The sequence below is a fragment of the Pongo pygmaeus genome, chromosome 5 (assembly GCF_028885625.2).
Source record: "Pongo pygmaeus isolate AG05252 chromosome 5, NHGRI_mPonPyg2-v2.0_pri, whole genome shotgun sequence".
In the NCBI taxonomy this organism is placed as follows: Eukaryota; Metazoa; Chordata; class Mammalia; order Primates; family Hominidae; genus Pongo; species Pongo pygmaeus.
In genome coordinates this window covers 34596342-34614442 of record NC_072378.2, presented here as the reverse complement: position 1 = coordinate 34614442, position 18101 = coordinate 34596342, and the positions used below count along the sequence as shown (strand labels likewise).

The following is an 18101-nucleotide window of genomic DNA, read 5'->3' as shown; positions in this document are numbered from 1 at the left end:
ACCACATCCATGACAATATCTATTGTTTTTTGTTTCTTTTTTTTTTTTTTTTTTGAGGCAGAGTCAGTCTCGCTCTGTCACCCAGGCTGGAGTGCAGTGGCACGATCTCAGTTCACTGCAACCTCCACCTCCCAGGTTCAAGTGATTCTCCTGCCTCAGCCTCCCAAGTAGCTCGGATTACAGGGGCATGCCACCATACCCGGCTAATTTTTTGTATTTTTAGTAGAGACGGGGTTTCATTGTGTTAGCCAGGGTGGTCTCAATCTCCTGACCTCATGATCCACCTGCCTCAGCCTCCCAAAGTGCTGGGATTACAGACATGAGCCACCATGCCCAGCCTGCTTTTTGATTTTTAAAATTATGGCCATCTTGCAGGAGTAAGGTGGTATAACATTGTGGTTTTGATTTGCATTTCCCTGATCATTAGTGATGTGGAGCATTTTTTCATGTTTGTTGGCCATTTGCATATCTTTTTCTTGAGAATTGTCTATTCATGTCCTTAGCCCACTTTTTGATGAGATTGTTTTTTTCTTGCTGATTTGTTTCAGTTCCTTGTAGAATCTGGATATTTGTTAGATGTATAGATTGTGAAGATTTTCTCCCATTCTGTGGGTTGTCTGTTTGCTGATTATTTATTTTGCTGTGCAGAAGCTATTTAGTTTAATTAATCCCATCTATTTATCTTTGCTTTTGTTGCATCTGCTTTTGGGTTCTTGGTCATGAAGTCTTTGCCTAAGCCAATGTCTAGAAGGGGTTTTCTGATGTTATCTTCTAGAATTTTTATGGTTTTAGGTCTTAGGTTTACATCTTTGATCCATCTTGAGTTGATTTTTGTATAAGGTGAGAGACGAGGATCCAGTTTCATTCTACACGCAGCTTGCCAATTATCCCAGCACCATTTGTTGAATAGGGTGTCCTTTCCCCACTTTATGTTTTTGTTTGCTTTGTCAAAGATCATATCATCGGCAAACAGTGACAGTATGACTTCCTCTTTACCGATTTGGATGCTCTTTCTTTCTCTTGTCGGATCATATTTTTATTTGGTACAATCACCTTTCTGCCTGAAGAATTGCCTTTAACAGTTCTTGTAGTGCAGGTCTACTGGTGGTGATTCCTTTCAGTTTTGTATGTCTGAAAACATCGTTTTCAAACATTTTTTAATTTTATGTTTTAATTTTTATCTATTTATTTTGAGACCGGGTTATGAGACTGGCTAATGTTTATATTTTTGGTAGAGACAGGCTTTGACCATGCTGCCCAGGCTGGTCTCAAACTCCTGGGCTCAAGTGATCCACCCGCCTCGGCCTCCCAAAGTGCTGGAATTACAGGCGTGAGTCACCACGCCTTGCCTGAAAACATCTTTATTTCTTGTTTTTGACAGATTTTTTTCCCCCAATATTCTAGATCAAGATTTTTTTCTTTAAGTAGTTAAAAGATGTTAGCCGGGCGTGGTGGCTCATGCCTGTAATCCCAGCACTTTTCGAGGCCGAGGCGGGCGGATCACGAGGTCAGAGGATTGAGCCCATCCTGGCTAACACGATGAAACCCTGTCTCTACTAAAAATACAAAAAATTAGCAGGGCATGGTAGCGGGTGCCTGTAGTCCCAGCTACTTGGGAGCCTGAAGCAGGAGAATGGCAGGAACCCCGGAGGCGGAGCTTGCAGTGAGCCAAGATTGCGCCACTGCACTCCAGCCTGGGCGACAGAGCGAGACTCCGTCTCAAAAAAAAAAAAAAAAAAAAAAAAAAAAAGATGTTGCTTCACCATCTTTTCACCTGGATTGTTTCAAGTGAAATCTTATGCCATTCTGAACTTTGTTCCTCTGTGTGTAACATCTTTACCACTGGCTTTGAGCAATTTGATTACGATGTGCTTTGGCACAGTTTCTTCATGTTGCTTGTGCTTGGGCTTATTGTGCTTCCTGGGTCTGTAGGTTTATAGTCATCTTTAAGTTTGGAAAATTTTTTTTTGTTGTTGTTGTTTTTTGAGACGGAGTTTTGCTCTCGTTCCCCAGGCTGGAGTACAATGGCACGGTCTCAGCTCACCACAACCTCTGCCTCCCGGGTTCAAGCAATCCTCCTACCTCAGCCTCCCAAGTAGCTGGGATTACAGGCATGTGCCACCATGCCTGGCAAATTTTTGTATTTTTAGTACAAATAGGGTTTCTTCATGTTGGCCAGGCTGGTCTCGAACTCCTGACCTCAGGTGATACACCTGCCTCGGCCTCCCAAAGTGCTGGGATTACAGGAGTGAGCCACTGCGCCTGGCCCAAGTTTGGAAAGCTTCTGGTCATGGTTTCTTCAAATATTTTTCTGTCCTTTCTTTCTTTTCCTTTTGGACCTCTAATTATCCATATATTAGGCCATTTACGGTTATCCCACAACTCACTGATCCTTTTTTCATTTTTCTTTCTGTTTTTTTTTATTTATTTTGGATTTTTTTTATCTTTGGGTTTCATTTTGGGTAGTTTCTATTGCTATGCCCTCAAGTTCACTTGTCTTTTTTTCTGTAATATCTAACCTGCCATTAATCCTGTCCAGTGTGATTAATCCTGTCCAGTACGATTTTTTTATCTGATATTGTAGCTTTCACCTCTAGAAGATCACTGGGATATTTTTCATACATTCCTTATCTTAAGTGCTGGGATTACAAGTGTGAGCCACAGTACCCAGCCAGGGTCCTTTTTTTTTAATTTTTGAGACAGGGTTTCACTCTTGTCACCAGGCTGGAGTTCAATGGCGTGATCTCGGTTCACTGCAACCTCTGACTCCTGGGTTCAAGTGATTCTCCTGCCTCAGCCTCCTGAGGGCCCGCTCATAGAGGGCCCTCAAGATTTGTGGTTAGAAGGCCTAAGAAACTGGACAAAAGTTGACTGTGTGGGCAGCCACAAGGGCCTAAGTTCTCAAACCCCATCACTTACCCCCCCACTTCCTTGCAAGGCATGGCAGGCCCAGCTCTGACAGAAGCCTAGGGTGAGGGGTCTCCCTGCTCTCCAGACTCAAAAGCCTGAGAGCACTAGGAGATCCAGCTGGAGCTTCCAGACTCATGCATTTCTTTCATTCCTTTCCCTCCATCCTTGATTCCCCTCCACAGTCAGGTGGTGGTGTATGGAGACAAGGGATCAAAGTTCCCATCTGCCCTCTGCACCAGACCTGCCCTCATCCAGCCTTTCCTGCAAGGGGCTGAGGAAACCTGTGGCTGGACCAGACCAAGCAACTCACCCATAGTCGCACCACTGGCTGCCTCTAGCTAACGGCCTGGGATCCCAGTGAGAGGTGACAACGTGCTAACAACCCTGGCTCGCTCTGGGCACCTCCTCGGCCTTGGCGTCTGCTCTGGCCAGGCTTCAGGAGTCCTTCAGCCCGCCGCTGCACTGTGTGGGAGCCCCTCTCTGGGCTGGCCGAGGCCGGAGCCGGCTCCCTCTGCTTGCGGGGAGGTGTGGAAGGAGAGGCGTGGGCGGGAACCTGGGCTGCACGCGGCGCTCGCGGGCCAGCGCGAGTTCCGGGTGGGCGAGGGCTCCGTGGGCCCCGCACTTGGAGCGGCCAGCCGGCACCACCGGCCCCGAGCAGTGAGCGGCTTAGCACCTGGGTTAGCAGCTGCGGAAGGTGCGCTGGGTCCCCCAACACTGCTGGCCCGCCCAAGCGGCACTCGAATTCTTGCCGGGCCTCAACCACCTCCCCGCGGGACAGGGCTTGGGACCTGCAGCCCGCCAGGCCCGACCACCTGACCCGGAACCCCGTGGGCTCCCAGGCGGCCCAAGCCTCCCCGACGAGCGCCGCCCCCTGCTCACAGCGCCTGGTCCCATCGACCGCCCAAGGGCTGAGGAGTCTGGGAATGTGGTGCGGGACTGGCGGGCAGCTCCACCCGCGGCCCAGCGCAGGTTCCACTAAGGGAAGCCAGCTGGGCCCCTGAGTGGGTGGGGACTTGGAGAACTTTTATGTCTAGCTGGAGGATTGTATGTGCACCAATTTGCACTCTGTATCTAGCTAATCTGGTGGGGACTTGGAGAACTTTTACCTCTAGCTGGAAGATTGTAAATGCACCAATCAGCACTCTGTGCCTAGCTCAGGGATTGTAAATGCATCAATCAGCTGTCTGTAAAACAGACCAATCAGCTCTCTGTAAAATGGACCAATCAGCAGGATGTGGGTGGGACCAGATAAGGGAATAAAAGCAGGCTGCCTGAACCAGCCACAACTGGTTCAGCTCCCCTTCCACACTGTGGAATTTTTGTTCTTTTTGCTCTTTAGGTCTGTATTGCGTTTATGAGTTGTAACACTCACCACAAAGGTCTGCAGCTTCACTCCTGAAACCAGCGAGACCACGAATCCACCAGCAGGAACAAACGACTCTGAAAGTGCTGCCTTTATGAGCTGTAACACTCACCACGAAGATCTGCAGCTTCACTGTTGAGTTCAGCGAGACCACAAACCCACCAGAAGGAAGAAAGTCCAGACACATCTGAACATCTGAAGGAACACTGTGGACACACCATCTTTAAGAACTGTAACACTAACCGTGAGGGTCCGTGGCTTCATTCTTTAAGTCAACAAGACCAAGAACCCACTGATTCTGGACACACCAGAACCATACATCTGCTTCTAAGGGTTGTTCTGGCAAGAACAGGGTGACCTAGGTCATACCTTTTGCCCATTACCACCTGGTGATACAGCCTGGTTCAGCTGCCCTAACTCTTATGTTCTTGGGTGGTTTCCATAATCTGCCAGTTTTCCCAATCGCCTGTGATTTTTTGGGGGTAGAGGAGGGTCTGCTACAAAGCTATAGATAAATATATGCATACGTATACACACACATACACGTTTGAGGTAACTGTACATTCATATATAGTTATAAGAAATCATACAGAGAGGGCCGCACGTGGTGGCTCACACCTGTAATCCAAGCACTTTGGGGGGCCAAGGCGGGCAGATCACGAGGTCAGGAGATTGAGACCATCCCGGCTAACACGGTGAAATCCCATTTCTACTAAAAATACCAAAAATTAGCTGGGAGTGGCGGCGGGCGCCTGTAGTCCCAGCTACTGGGGAGGCTGAGGCAGAATGCCGTGAATGTGGGAGGCGGAGCTTGTGGTGAGCTGAGGTAGTGCCACTGCACTCCAGCCTGGGCGACAGAGACAGGCTCCATCTCAAAAAAAAAGTAATAATAATAATCCTCACACAGCTTGTTTTACAGACGTTAAGACAGGCGCAGAGAGGCTGGGCGTGCCAGGGCCCCCGGTAGCCCAGACCTGCCGTACTCTACCAGCCGAGCGCAGCCCGAAGGCCAGGGAACAAACACAGACGGAGGCCGAGTGGGCCTGGAGCAGGGTCTTGCCGCGAAGGGCCTGGGCTCAACGTTAGAGCGCGGCGCGACCCTACTCTGGCTGCAACGAGAGGGGTGAATGAGGTGGGCGCCGGGGACCTCCCAGAATCGGAGTTCCAGACGCTGGCGGGCCAGGGGCCGCCGGAAAACTACGCGCGCCCCGCCCTACCCCGTCCGGCCCCGCGCCCCGCTCTCCTCCCCCACTACACAGCCCTCGGCTGCCCCCTACCGCCGCCGGGCGGACCCTGCGAGCCCCGCTGTCCCCGCCTTCGCACCGCCCACCCCCGCCTCCGGATTGGCGGCTCCAGAAATCTCCAGGCCACCGGCTTTCCGCTACCGGATTGGCTGCGCCCGGGTGCTGAGGCCCGGCCCATTTCCCCGGGTCCTTTGATCACGCGCCTGACGGCTTTTCCGGGGCCCGGGAGCCAACCGAGGGCGTTCCTGTCGGGGCTGCAGCGGCGGGAGGTAAGGCATGGCCAGGCCGGCTGGGCTGCAGAGCGCCGGCACGGGTCCACGCCTCGGGGTGACGGGCTTCCAGGATGTTCGGGCGCGGGGCGGCCCATCCGCATCCCCCAACACCCCCACCTCCGTCCTGACCCTCCCAGCGCCGTGGGAACCACCTCCTGTCTGCTGTTGCTGGCCCGCATCCTAGCAGCGGCCTGACGCCCTCCCCACCCTGGCTTGCCCCCTTGACCTGGGACGATGAGCATACGACTGGGTAAGGGCAAGCTCGGTGCCCCGTGCCCTAAGGACACGGGTGTAGGTCGCTCATACCTTGCCCTCTGATAGAGACTCAAGCGAACCTGGGTCGCGGACCTTGGGCCATCAGTGTGCAAACTGCCCCAGGACGATCTCTTTGCTTCTGTCGATGGGGACTGACCCTCTCCACCTCTGCCTGTCAGCTCAGGCCAGGAGGGGAGGGACCTGGGCGGAGCTCCGGGTGTAGACAAGAGGAAGGTGACATCATCTTGAAGATACAATCCAGCTTTACCCACTCGTGTCCACCCTGGCACACGAGACAGATGGGGGAGAGGGTGTTTGGACTGTATGTCTGAGATGACACTAGGGACAAGGGCATAGAACCCAGGCATGGAGTCCATCGCTTGAAGTGGGATTGGACCAGGATGGAAACGGGCTCCTTCAGATGCTCCCATCTCAGCCCTGGCTGCAGTGCAGGTCCATCCTTTAGACCTCATTTACCCATTTTGCTCCACTGGACAGGTGCTGGCAGCCCAATGCCCCAAAAGGGTTGGGGCAGGCGCATGAAACCTGCACTTAATCTTTCCCCAAAAGTTGAGACTTGTAAATGTTTGGCCAGCATCTGAGCTGGGCCCCACCCTGATTTAGGGATAGGAGTAGGGCAAGACTCAGCCCTGGATCCAGGCCTTCCCTTGATCCCCTTTCCTGCCAGGTTTTGCCAAGACTTACTGGAGGGTCACACCCAGTACATCTACCTGGAGAATCCCTCCTCCCAGGATTTGACCTGGGACCAGTTTTCATAGATCTCCAGCTCTGGGGGAGGGATCCAGAGTCTGGATGTCACCTGGGTGCAACTGATAACCTCCCTTCCTCCTCCCCAGGGAGCCCAGTGGAGGCGCCCTCCCGAAGCACCACTGCCCATGCTGACCACCCAGCCCTCCGGCTGCTGATGTCATGAGTAACACCACTGTGCCCAGTGCCCCCCAGGCCAACAGCGACTCCATGGTGGGCTATGTGTTGGGGCCCTTCTTCCTCATCACCCTGGTCGGGGTGGTGGTGGCTGTGGTAAGGAGCCCTCATATACACACACAGACACCCACAGCTTTGCTAAGGCAGGGGCTGGGTGGGCCTGGTCCAATCTGCACAGAGTCCCCACTGTCCTGTTAAGGGAGTGAAGGGTGTGGAGGTGGGCCTCTCTCTGCTTGTGGGCCTTCCTGGGCTCAGCAGCCCCCACAGTGCTGTGTCTCTGTTGCAGGTAATGTATGTACAGAAGAAAAAGCGGTGAGTGTCCCTGTCCCCCACCCGCCCTAACCCCACACCCATTCTGAAATTCCTGCTCATAGGCTCTGAGTTTTCTGTAAGATGTCCCTCAGCCATCCTGATACAAACCTGAAATTTGTTTTCCCTGCCCCAGCCTCAGGTTACTCACTGGGGAAAGCCCCTTTGTAGAACCAGGGTTGTATTCTTGGAGGTACAGTGTGTCCCAAAAGGCACCCACTGGAATTGCCCCTGCCTGGGAAAGGGAGGAGAGACGGGGCAGCCAGGTGTTTGATGAGGGTTGGGGGGGCCTCCTGAGTCCCCTCCCATGCTCCCCAGGGTGGACAGGCTGCGCCATCACCTGCTCCCCATGTACAGCTATGACCCAGCTGAGGAACTGCATGAGGCTGAGCAGGAGCTGCTCTCTGACATGGGAGACCCCAAGGTGAGCACTTGGGGGCCAGGGGGAGAATGAGGCAAGGTGGGGGTCAGCCCTGTTCCCAGCCATACTCGTCCACACTGAAACCAGAGCCTGGTTCTGCTTAGTTGGGCTGTAACTGGGTGCTGCGTACTCCCAGGGAACACAGCCCAGCCTTGTGGTGTGGTCTCCTCCCCGACAGGTGGTACATGGCTGGCAGAGTGGCTACCAGCACAAGCGGATGCCGCTGCTGGATGTCAAGACGTGACCTGACCCCCTTGCCCCACCCTTCAGAGCCTGGGGTCCTGGACTGCCTGGGGCCCTGCTGTCGGTCTGCTTCCCCTGCCGTCACCTAGCTCCCCCTGCTGGGTGCTGGGTCTCCATTTCTCCCTCCACCCACCCTCAGCAGCATCTGCTTCCCATGCCCTCACCATCACCTCACTGCCCCCAGGCCTTTTGCCCTTTGTGGGTGTTGAGCTCACTGCCCACCCACAGGTACTCATGGGAAGAGGTTTTCCTTCTGGGATGGGGGCGGCTGGTAGACACCTTTGCTTTCTCTCGCCCTCCTGGGCTTGGCTTGGGCATAAATCCCCAGGCGGGCATTGGAGTTGTTTCCATGGTGATGGGGCCAGATGTATAGTATTCAGTATATATTTTGTAAATAAAATGTTTTGTGGTTAGGGGTTTTGATTTCATCAAGAGGCTTAAAATGACCTTCCCCGAGGTGATTCCAGTGCTATTTCCCCTCCCTTCCTGCAGCCTGAGGGATGGGGGCCAGAACACAAGTGTCACCCATCCTACCTGCCCCAGGCTTTAGGGGCACACACCACAGTAGACTCCAGTCCAGAAAAGGATATTTTTTTTATTCAAGTAACTGCAAATAGGAAACCAGAGAGGGAGCCCCAGGCTGGGACAAATCATGGCTACCCCTCCCCAACAGAACAGGGGGAGGAGGTGGCCCCTACACCCTTTATGGTCGATTCGGGCCCCCTTGCTCACTCTGCTGCAGCATCCTAGGGGCAGGGCCCCACCTTCCCTGGGACTGGGGTAGTCGGTCACCCAGCCTGCCATGCCCCAGCCCCTCTTCCCCACAAAGAGTATCTTGGGGGAGGGGATCGTGGGCAGAACAGGAGGCAATGAGGATGAACATTTGGCGCTGGTAGCAGCAGCAATGACGGATGTCGAAGAATGGAACATTGAACAAAAAACAACACAACTGTCCAGAGGTAGTTTGTGAACAGAGGAAAAATGGAACCAGAACCTTGGGGGGCAGGGAGGAGCAGGAGGGGGGTTGGGAGCGGGCAGGGTGAGCTCCTTGTTATTGGTGCCCCATCTGACGAGGGGGAAATGGCTGAGTGGCGGAAGCAAAGTAGGGTTAGGGGAGCAGCCCCAGCCCACCTCAGGTGGCGGCCACAGGGCTCTTGGGCCTCACCTGGACAATAAGTGACTGCATCTCCATCACCACAATATGTACTCAGATCCCAGGCGGAGGGCAAGGGGGCTGCGGCCACAATGAAGAGGGAGTAGGGGACTCACCCCTCCTGCCTTCCTGTAGCCGAAGGCGGCTGTCCAACCTAGTGCAGGGACTAGGGAAGTTGGGGAAGGATGAAAAGTGTGAGCCCCACGTGGTGACAAAGTTTGGCTGGGGAATCCTGGGGGCCAGCACCCCTCTCCATTGGCCACACCTGCTGCTGCCAGGGCAGTGGAGTAGGGCGTGCCAGGATGAGATGGGGCTTGGGCCCCTTTTAAGGCCAGGGGAACCCTCCCAGGCCCCACTATGGGAAGCCAGAGGGAACAGTGAAGGAGCAGAGAGGGTGCCCCCAAACCAAAAGCCCAGAGAGCAATGTCCCCCACCACCAAGGGAGTGGGGACGCAGCAGGTGCAGGGTGCGGCTAAGTGGGATGTTAGCCTTGTCCAGGAGGGCATGTATGTATGCGTGGGTGGGCGGGGGGAGCTGGGAACTGAGGCCAGGGGAAAACTGCTCCCCACTCAGCCCATGGGAGCCCTGCAGCGGCTGGTGTGCTGTGTAGTGTGGTGGTGAGGGCACAGGTGGAAGATGGGGGTGGCGGCCAGAGGCGGTGGTGATGGTGGGCCTGGGGAAGGGGCAGGGGCGGTGGGAGCGGAGCAAAGCTGTCCAGTCCCAGAAGGAAGCTGCTCCTCCAGTGAGGAGCAGGCGGCACGCACGGGTCACTGCTCCTCCTCCGAGGACTCCTGCGAGATGCCCTCCTCTTCCTCCTTCTCCTGTGAGGTGGGCAGTTGTTGGTGTGAGCTCTGGCCCGGTCCCCCTCTTCCACCCCCAGAGGCTGGCCCCCACCCGCTCCCTGCACTCCCCGGCTCTCCTGAAGAGGGATGAGTCAGGGCTGAGTGTGTGGGTGACTCAGCAACCTCCACGGCCCGGCTTCATTCATAAAAAGAATTTAAAAGGAGGAAAAAACCCCACACACATGCTGCTCTCACCCAGAGCCAGGAGCCAAGCCCCCTTGGCCCCCAGGCCCACGGAGGGCAGGAGGGCAGAGCTCAGGGCAGCACTGAGCTTCAGGACGTGACTGACTCCCTAGGGGAGAAGAGGAGGTGGGGGACGAGGTGGCTGGGGGAGGAAATGGGAAGGGGTGACTGGAAGGTGCAAGAGCCCTCTGGTGGGTGCAGGGGAACCAGGTCCTTGGCCCACAGGGGCAGATGCTGTGCTGTGGTGCCCTGGCCCTCTGGGGTGGCCAAGGGCTGACCCTAGGCCGGGGTGGGGAGGAAGGGGAAGTGTGTGCCGCCGGGGCTCACTCACTGGGCGGGAATGTCGGGACACCACACGGGGCTACAGCCCCCGTGCCAGGCACAAACTCCAAAACAACTTGTTTCCTGTTACTCACTCTTGGGGCCTGGCCAGCAGCACCCCCTAACCCCTCCACCCCAGCAGTGGCTCAGCTCGAGGAATGACAGCTTCAGGGATTTGAGGGGGCAGGCTTGGGGTAGGAGAGGGCCAGGAGCTGTAAGGCTGGGGTGACCCTAACTGCAGTGGCCCCCTAGAGGCAGCCTCTTGACTCAGCCCACCGAGCCTTTCCACCAGCTGTTTGGGGACCCAGAATTGGATGGTGCCCTCCAGTGCAGTGTGGTGGGTCACATCAGAACTCTAGCACCGACCCCTCCCAGGGCCCAGCTCCTTTGCTGTTTTTCTTCTCCAGAGGATCCTAAGAAGGACAAACCATCACCCTATGGCTTCCTTTCCTCATCTCTAATTGAGGGGGACACAGGCTAAATGACTTCCAAGATCTCCCCTAGACGTTCTGAGTATTCTAGGAGCAGGAAAGGGAGGGACCCCCACACACAACTAGGGCAGGGCAGGGCAGGGGGATGTGGTCTGATTTGTACCTGGGACCCCTCACTTCTCATGGGCATAGCCCAGGCCAGGTACCTTCCCCTCTCTGGACTTCTGTAAAATCTGATGTCCCAGCAGGTCAGGGAGAGCCTTTCCATAGGGGGTGCATAGCATCAGGTACTGTGTACTCTTAACACCCTCACTCAAAAGAGCCCAGGAGGCAAGCAGCAGTCTGCTTCTTCACCTACCAGTTTTTTGGGTCTGCCCCTTGGTTTCCTTCCTGGAGTTGTGGTGGTTTTCTAGAGGGTTAGAGAAAATATCTCCTAAGTCCAAAATGCTCAACAGTGCTCACCCGATGCCCCATGGTGATGGGGGGCAGACCTACCTGCCTGTTCAGGGTGACCCAACACTCTCACCCAACAGGCCCACCCAAGTCCAGCTGGCGATGACTGGCCAGCCACATTTGCCCCCTCAACACACACACGCCCCCTACTCCCACCTCCGCCCATGACTCAGAGGATATGAGTCGTGTCTTAGAAAAAATAAAATAAAAAACAAAACAACTTTTCTGAAAGGCTAATGCCACTGCGAATCTGGCCTTTGCTGCTTGTCCCCACCCCTTCAGGTTCCAGGGGACCCCAAGAGAAGGTAACATTCTCAGCCCAGGGGCTGGCAGGGACCCTCCATTCTTCCCACTCTGCCTTTCTCTAGATCAGGAAAGCTGTGGGACTTCTGACCTGATCTCCGCCGTGTCCTGGGCAGGACCAACCCCCCAGAAGTAAGACCTTAGTCATCGCCCCACTCTCCCCAGTTAGCAAAGACTCATTGCCATCCCTGTACCAGGGAAGGGGGTACACAACTGGGATGACCGAGCCCCTTCCCAGACCTCCCCATAGCCGTGACCATGGAGCCAACAAGAGGATCCTCTGCTAGTCATTCACCCAGGGGTGGTCCCATCTCAAGTCTCACCCGGGTCTTGGCAGCACCCTTGTTTTTGCTTCCCTTTGGTCGGCCCCGAGGTCTCTTAGGTGTTGGCACTTCGCTGGGCTCCTTCTGTAAAGACAGAGGGGGTAGTCAGGGACAGTCACCACCTGTTTCCACCCCCTCAGAAGACACAGCCCTCTGCCTCCTCAACAAGGTTAAGTCAGCAAGAACCAAGAACCACGAACCATTCCTGACCTAGGAATCCCTTCAGGATGCAAAGCTCCAGTTTGAGCATCTTTGCAAAGTGCCTCCCACCTCTCCCCTTGCTTCCCTGCAGGTTTCTAAGACGCAAAATGACAAGAGCCCAGAAGACCCCTAGGAAAGGCATTCTGGGGACAGAAAGACACTGTTAGGTGGCTCTGCCCAAGTCTCAGTTCTGACACTGATCTTGGGTGGGACACTTAATGCTGGAGCCTCAGTTTCCTCATCTATAAATGGTGAAGACTTCCCTCGCAGGGTGTCATGGAGATTAAATGGGTAATGTATGGTTATCTAGCACTGGGCCATGATCACTGCCCACCCTCTCAGATGACCTATGCTGGACACACACTCCCTGCCTGCACTTGCAAACCTGGAGCCCATGCAGGCTGCCCCCAGAGAAGGGGAATTATAGCCGGACTCCAGAGATCCCTACCATCATTCCCACTGAAATTTTAATACGCCGTAGATAGAATAAAAAGCTGCTGCATAATGCATATAAGGTGTGTGGTGAAGGCGTGCCAGCTACTGTTTCCTAGGGGGCCGCCCATGGGCTGTCTATAACCAGGGTCCAGTAACTCTGCACCCCTCCTGATACCTCCCACTAACCATGGCTAACAGGTAGGGTAGGAGGGGAGGCTGAGGGAGCTAGGCTAAGAGGACAAATGACCCCACCCCAGGCTCTGAAGGTGGCTGCCGAATTCCAACGCAGCAGACTCCTCACAGCTCATGTCTCCCTAGGCCCAGGTCAGCACAGACCACTCTCCACCTTACGGACAGGGAAAACCTGGAGGTGAACAACCTGTATCATGTTTAAGGGGCAGAGGTCAAACTCAACTCCTCTTACCTCTTTCCCAGGGAAGGGAAGTAGCTGGGCTTCACCAACAGCCACCCCTCACTTGGGTGACAGCTGCCTCTGTAAGAGGCCAATATGGGGTCCCCCCAAGCCCAAGTGGCCATGCTCCCTAAGGTGCCCCACGGCGCCAGGCTGGCAGCCTCATCCTTCTATAAGGACCTTGTGGGGAGAGCAGCACCAGGGTTCTGAGGGTCACTGCCACCAACTCTCCAACATTTTTGACTTCTTGGGCTTCAATTTCCATCTAAAGAGCCAGGGGCAATGCCCATTCCAGAACTACTCATAACATGGCCTGTGCATAAACAGGTGCTGGTTCACACAGGCACCCGTTTCTCACCTGGGATGAGGAAGTACAAGAATCAACCATTAAGTATTCAGAAACTTTATAGCAAATTGACAAAAATCATTTTATGTGCACTGAATCTAATGATTAAAAACCCTGGGCTTCTATGTTCATTTTTGTTCATTCATCTTTACTGCATTTTAAAATCACTGGTCCACAGTGGATTGGAAATTAAGAAAAAGGTGAGTGTTTCAAGTAAGCACTGGCTACGTGACCTCTGGGGTGCTTTAGGTTTGGACTTTCTGCCATTGGCTTCAGAATTCATCTTGAATTCCTCGGCCCCCGGTTCTCTCCTGGGGTCTCGAGAGATCTGACCAGAGTTGCAAGTGGGGCAGGAGTACACACAGGTGGGAGGACATACCCACACGCTTAATGCGCAGAGTCATTCTGCACCCTCTATGCACGTTCTCGCCTGCTGAATGAAACTCCAGGCACCTCCCTAGCCCCAAAGGGTAAACCGAGTGAAGCAAAGGTTTGGACACCCACCTGACTCCCTACCAGCGCTGTCCCGGGACTCACCGGAGGCTGCTTGCGCGGCCTGCCCCGGCCCCGCTTCTCAGTGCCGTCCTTTTCCTGCTTGGAGGCCAAAGGCTGGCTGGACTTCGAGCTCGACTCGCTCATCTTCCCTTCTCTAAGGAGCAGGTGGAAGAGTGATGGCTGGGATGCTGGGAGACAGAAAAGTGCTTTTAGACAAACATCTCACTTCAGCCACTTTCTACCCCCTCATCACCCACACCTTCAAGGCACACTGCAGAAAATTGTGCTCCCAGGGGCCCCCAGGCCTCCTACTCTGCCCAGGATGGAGGGGTCTGCCCACCCCCAGATGCTGCCAAGGGCGGGGAAGGGCCGTTGGCCCTAATCAGCTCCTTATCTATCTCCTGTTCAGAAGGGCTCTTTGTTGTCCTGCCTTAACACCGCCCCAACGGAGCGTGGTGGGGGGGTCCCAGGAGGTACAGCCAGCCCAGACCTAGCTACATGGGTGAGGCCGCCCTGGGGCAAAGGTGTGGGGAGGTGGGGTCTGACATATTGCCAGCATCCCCTCCTTCTGTAGCCAACTGCTGCCCTTTCTCTTTAAGAGAAAATCCAGCCTACGCAGTTCAGTGGGAAAACGGAAAGAATGAGACCTTGCGATCTGGCAGCTATGGACATTGATCCCCTGCCCGCCTCACTGACAATATTGCCTATCTGGCAAGGTGCAAGACTCAGGACCAAAAAGAGTCAATCACATAGCCAGGGGTGGTGCCCACCCACCAGCTCTCTTCTCTGTTCTCACCCAGGGTAAATCCCTGGAGGATTCAAAGACTGGTATAATTGAGGGAGGGAGGAGATGGTTGAAGCTAGTGGGTGAGGTGTGGGAGGAAAGTGAGCCCAAAGCCAAAGGCCACCCTCCTCTTTCCCCTTAGCCCTCCTCTGCCCAACTGGAGTCAGATGGGACTTTGTCAGATGGGTAGGGAATTCTTCAACTGAAATGTACCACCTAACAGACCCTGGCTGGCCCTCATCCTTTAGGATGAGGTTTAGGGCTCATCCTAAAACCTTCTTGGTCATTTTCTAGCATCTTCCTTCTTCTCAGAGGCCTGTTGGGGTTTAATTAACCCCATCAATTTTGAGTTTTCCTAAAACTTCTCATTGGAAGGAGGGCCTGCAACCTGTATTTGGGAATACCCTGTACTACAGGCTTAGAAAGGACAGTCCTCCACATCTTCATCCTAGTCCTTATCATCCCCAGGCTACAGATGGATGAGACGCCGGAGGCCTAGGCTACACATTTTTCCAGTAACCAATCCCTGCCTGCCATGGTAAGGGGTGGGCCCAAGCGGCTCCACTTCTGAAACCCTCTCAATCTGTAAGATCAAGGTAATTATAAGGTACCTGCCTGAACTACCTCCTGACTGCTTCAAGGATCAAACTAGGTAATAGTTTAGAAAAACTTAAAATAATAGAAAGAAATCTTCACTCTAACCAAAATAAGAACTAGACCATTTGAAAATGATTTATGGGCCAGGTGAGGTGACTCATGCCTGTAATCCCAGCACTTTGGGATGCCAAGGCAGGAGGACTGCTTGAGGTCAGGAGTTCGAGACCAGCCTGGACAATCCGGTGGGACCCCCATGTCTAATTTAAGAGAAAAAAAAAAAAGAAGAAAAAGAGTTTTTACCCCAATGAGAGGAAAAAAACATTTTTGCAATCTTGTGATTTCTGGAGGGCCCAGGACCTCCATTTTCAAGCATCAAGAGACCCTCCAGACAGCGGGACTTTGGTAATTATTCTATCTTATAATGTTTCAGACTTGGAGACCCTTTTAAACAAGGTGGTTGGTGATTTATCCTGCTCCGTCATTAGTGGCTTGGCCTGCTCTGCAATTACAGGCAGTGATTAGAATCTTATATTACACCACAGGTCCCCCTTCAAACTAAACATCAAAATTAATCAACTAAACGAGTGCTGACCTCATATAAGGTCTGCCTGGGGCCCCCTCATCGAGGGGGTTCCAGTTGGGCGAAGCCAGTTCGGAATCCCAGAGAGCCTGGCCCGGCCTGCCTGGAGATCTTGGCGGGTCTCCCTGGAAGCTCTCATACCATCTGGTGCCTCCCCCCACCTCTTGCTGCTGGGGACCCTTTAATCCCCCTCAGCCAACCCCCCACGAACTAAATGAAGGCCCGAAGCCCTTTCCAGTGAGGCCAAGAAACGCTCGTCTTTTCCACCTGTTTCTGAACATCAGAGGCCTGTCTTGGAGGAACTACATTTAGGGCCTAACCCCAATCCCTACTTTGTAATAAGCCCGCTTGGGCCTCAAGCCTGTCTCCTCCATACACTGTGCACGCAAAGTGTGCTCCTCAAATACTTAAGTACTCTGCAGGAAAGGCCCTAGGAAATTATCTTGGGGGTTCCCTTGTTTTCTTCCCCGTCCCCCGTAAAAAGGTAGCCCAGAGAAGCCTTATGAGTTGCCTAAGGTCACACAGCAAATTGGCGAGCAGGAAAAAGTAGGTTCCCGGTGACCCTGTCAACACGACACTTTGCCTACCCGCCTAGCGGCTAAGGCTAAGCCCCCGAGACATCAGGCTCCAGACCCGGCCCGAGGGTGACTCTGCAAGTGTCTGCGCCCGGCCGTTGCAGGCCGGCCGGCGGGACCCGGGGCCAGGGCGCGCGGGGGGGGAGGGGCGCAGGCCGCTCCTGCAGGCGCGGGAAAGCAGCGCACCCCGACCGCATGCACCGCCACGCGGGTGCACCCGGCCCCACTTCCTGCCAGAAGGGGCACCCAAGCCCGCCTTGGGGCAGGAAACCTGGCGCGCGCGGGCGCGGGGGAGAGGAAGAAAGCCCCCTCTCTCTGTCCCCTCCCTGCAAAATAAAGCCCCAGAAGAAAATAAAATAGAAACGGGGAGTCAAAGGGACTAGTTCCAACAGAGCCCAGCAAAGCAGCGAAACCAGTTTGTGGGGGCGGAGGGCAGGCCCGGCCCCTGGGGCTGAAGAGGCGCGGGCCAGGCCAGAGGTGGGGTCGGGGTGAAGCCCCAAACCCAGGCCCGCGCTCCGGCCTCATCTGCGGAGGGGGCGCGAGAGAAAGGCCGAGAGGGCGTAGGGCCGAATTTCGGGGTTCCTCCCCAACCCCCTCACTTCCAGAACTTCCCTGAGCTGCGGGGGGCACCCGACCCCCCACTCTGCCGCCGCGCCGCAGCCCGTGTCTCTCCCCGCCCCTCACCCGGGCCCGGGCTCGGGCTCGGGCTCTGGCTCCAGCGGGAGCGGCCGCCGCGCGAGGTGCGCCGGGCTCCTCCGGGCTCCGCCGGGTGCACAACTCGCGCTCGCCGCAGCTGCGCGCCCCCTCCCCCACCGCGCGCCTTTCCCGGGTCCCCGCCCCCCGCAGGGCGCCCGCGGCGCGGGGGAAGGGGTGCGGGCGTCCTCCCCGCGCCGCCGGGCCCCGCCGCCCGCCCCCGCGCCGCGCGGCCCTCCCCCGCCGCCGGCTCGCGCCGCCCCGGCCTGGGAATAAAGCCGGCGGCGCGCGCTGCAGCCCCGGGCGGCTCGCAGGAGGGGCGACGTGCGGGCGGGGGCGCGGGCGCCCCCCTCCGCCGCCGCCGCCGCGGGCCCCGGGGACGACTCACCGCGAGCTCGGCCGCCGGCCTGCGGTGCGCGCTCCGGGTTGCCGGGAGCGGCGGTGCTGGGCGCTGAGGACCGGCCTGGCTCCGCCGCGGCCGCCGCTGGTAGCAAATGCGGATCTGAAACCGGGAGAGAGAGCAGAGGCGCTCAGAGACCGCCGCCGCCGCGTGCTCGCCGCCCAGGCCCCCGCGGGGTATTTATGTGTCACAGCCAGGCGGGGGGACAAAAATATTCCCCCTCCCCCGAAGGATGGCGAGGGGCAGGAAGCTGGGCACGGCCCGTGCGCGGCCTCAATAAATAAATAATTTAATTAAATTATAGATATAAAAAAAAGAAGCCACCGGAGCGGCCGCGAACTCACGCCTTCTTGGAGCCGCGCCAGCGCCAGAAATAGCCCCGGCTCGGAGTCCCAATTAGAGGAGCGCAGCACCGGCTCAGGGGAGCTTAAAAAGAGCGACCCAGGGGCAGGGGGGACGGGCCCGCCCGCGCCAGCCGTGTCACTCAGGGGGCGGGGCCATGCAAATGAGCCCGGGGATTTAAAAGGGCGGCCGCCCGCCAGCCGCCGCTGCCGCGCGGGTGGGTGCTGACTGCAGGGAGGGGTGTGTGGGAGGCCTGGGCTGCGAACTCGA

At 55.8% G+C, this 18101-nt stretch overlaps 2 protein-coding genes across 11 annotated transcripts; one reads left to right on the top strand and one right to left on the bottom strand.

The window, feature by feature from the left end:
- Positions 1 to 2340: 2340 nt before the first annotated feature.
- On the top strand, positions 2341 to 8375 carry SMIM29 (small integral membrane protein 29). 6 transcript variants are annotated; one of them, XM_054490171.2, is made up of 5 exons: positions 2341 to 5786; positions 6902 to 7025; positions 7276 to 7301; positions 7617 to 7722; positions 7898 to 8375. In XM_054490171.2, exons 2-5 carry the CDS (start codon positions 6975 to 6977, stop codon positions 7961 to 7963), a joined length of 249 nt encoding a protein of 82 aa, XP_054346146.1. In that variant the 5' UTR covers positions 2341 to 5786; positions 6902 to 6974; the 3' UTR covers positions 7964 to 8375. The 6 variants fall into 6 exon arrangements, with proteins under 6 accessions (XP_054346146.1, XP_063522206.1, XP_063522205.1 ...); XM_063666136.1 differs by having other exon boundaries at positions 5634 to 6039; positions 6902 to 7085; positions 7656 to 7722; XM_063666135.1 differs by having other exon boundaries at positions 5643 to 5786; positions 6902 to 7085; positions 7656 to 7722.
- A 162-nt stretch (positions 8376 to 8537) lies between these two features.
- HMGA1 (high mobility group AT-hook 1) lies at positions 8538 to 17977 on the bottom strand. 5 transcript variants are annotated; one of them, XM_054490163.2, is made up of 6 exons: positions 17834 to 17977; positions 17478 to 17591; positions 13870 to 14048; positions 11972 to 12055; positions 11251 to 11301; positions 8538 to 9936 (listed from the first exon to the last, which is right to left on the bottom strand). In XM_054490163.2, the coding sequence occupies exons 3-6, from the start codon at positions 14002 to 14004 to the stop codon at positions 9883 to 9885; spliced, it is 324 nt and encodes a 107-aa protein (XP_054346138.1). In that variant the 5' UTR covers positions 14005 to 14048; positions 17478 to 17591; positions 17834 to 17977; the 3' UTR covers positions 8538 to 9882. The 5 variants fall into 5 exon arrangements, with proteins under 5 accessions (XP_054346138.1, XP_054346140.1, XP_054346137.1 ...); XM_054490165.2 differs by having other exon boundaries at positions 13903 to 14048; XM_054490162.2 differs by lacking the exon at positions 17478 to 17591 and having other exon boundaries at positions 17834 to 17975.
- Between the last annotated feature and the right edge of the window lie 124 nt (positions 17978 to 18101).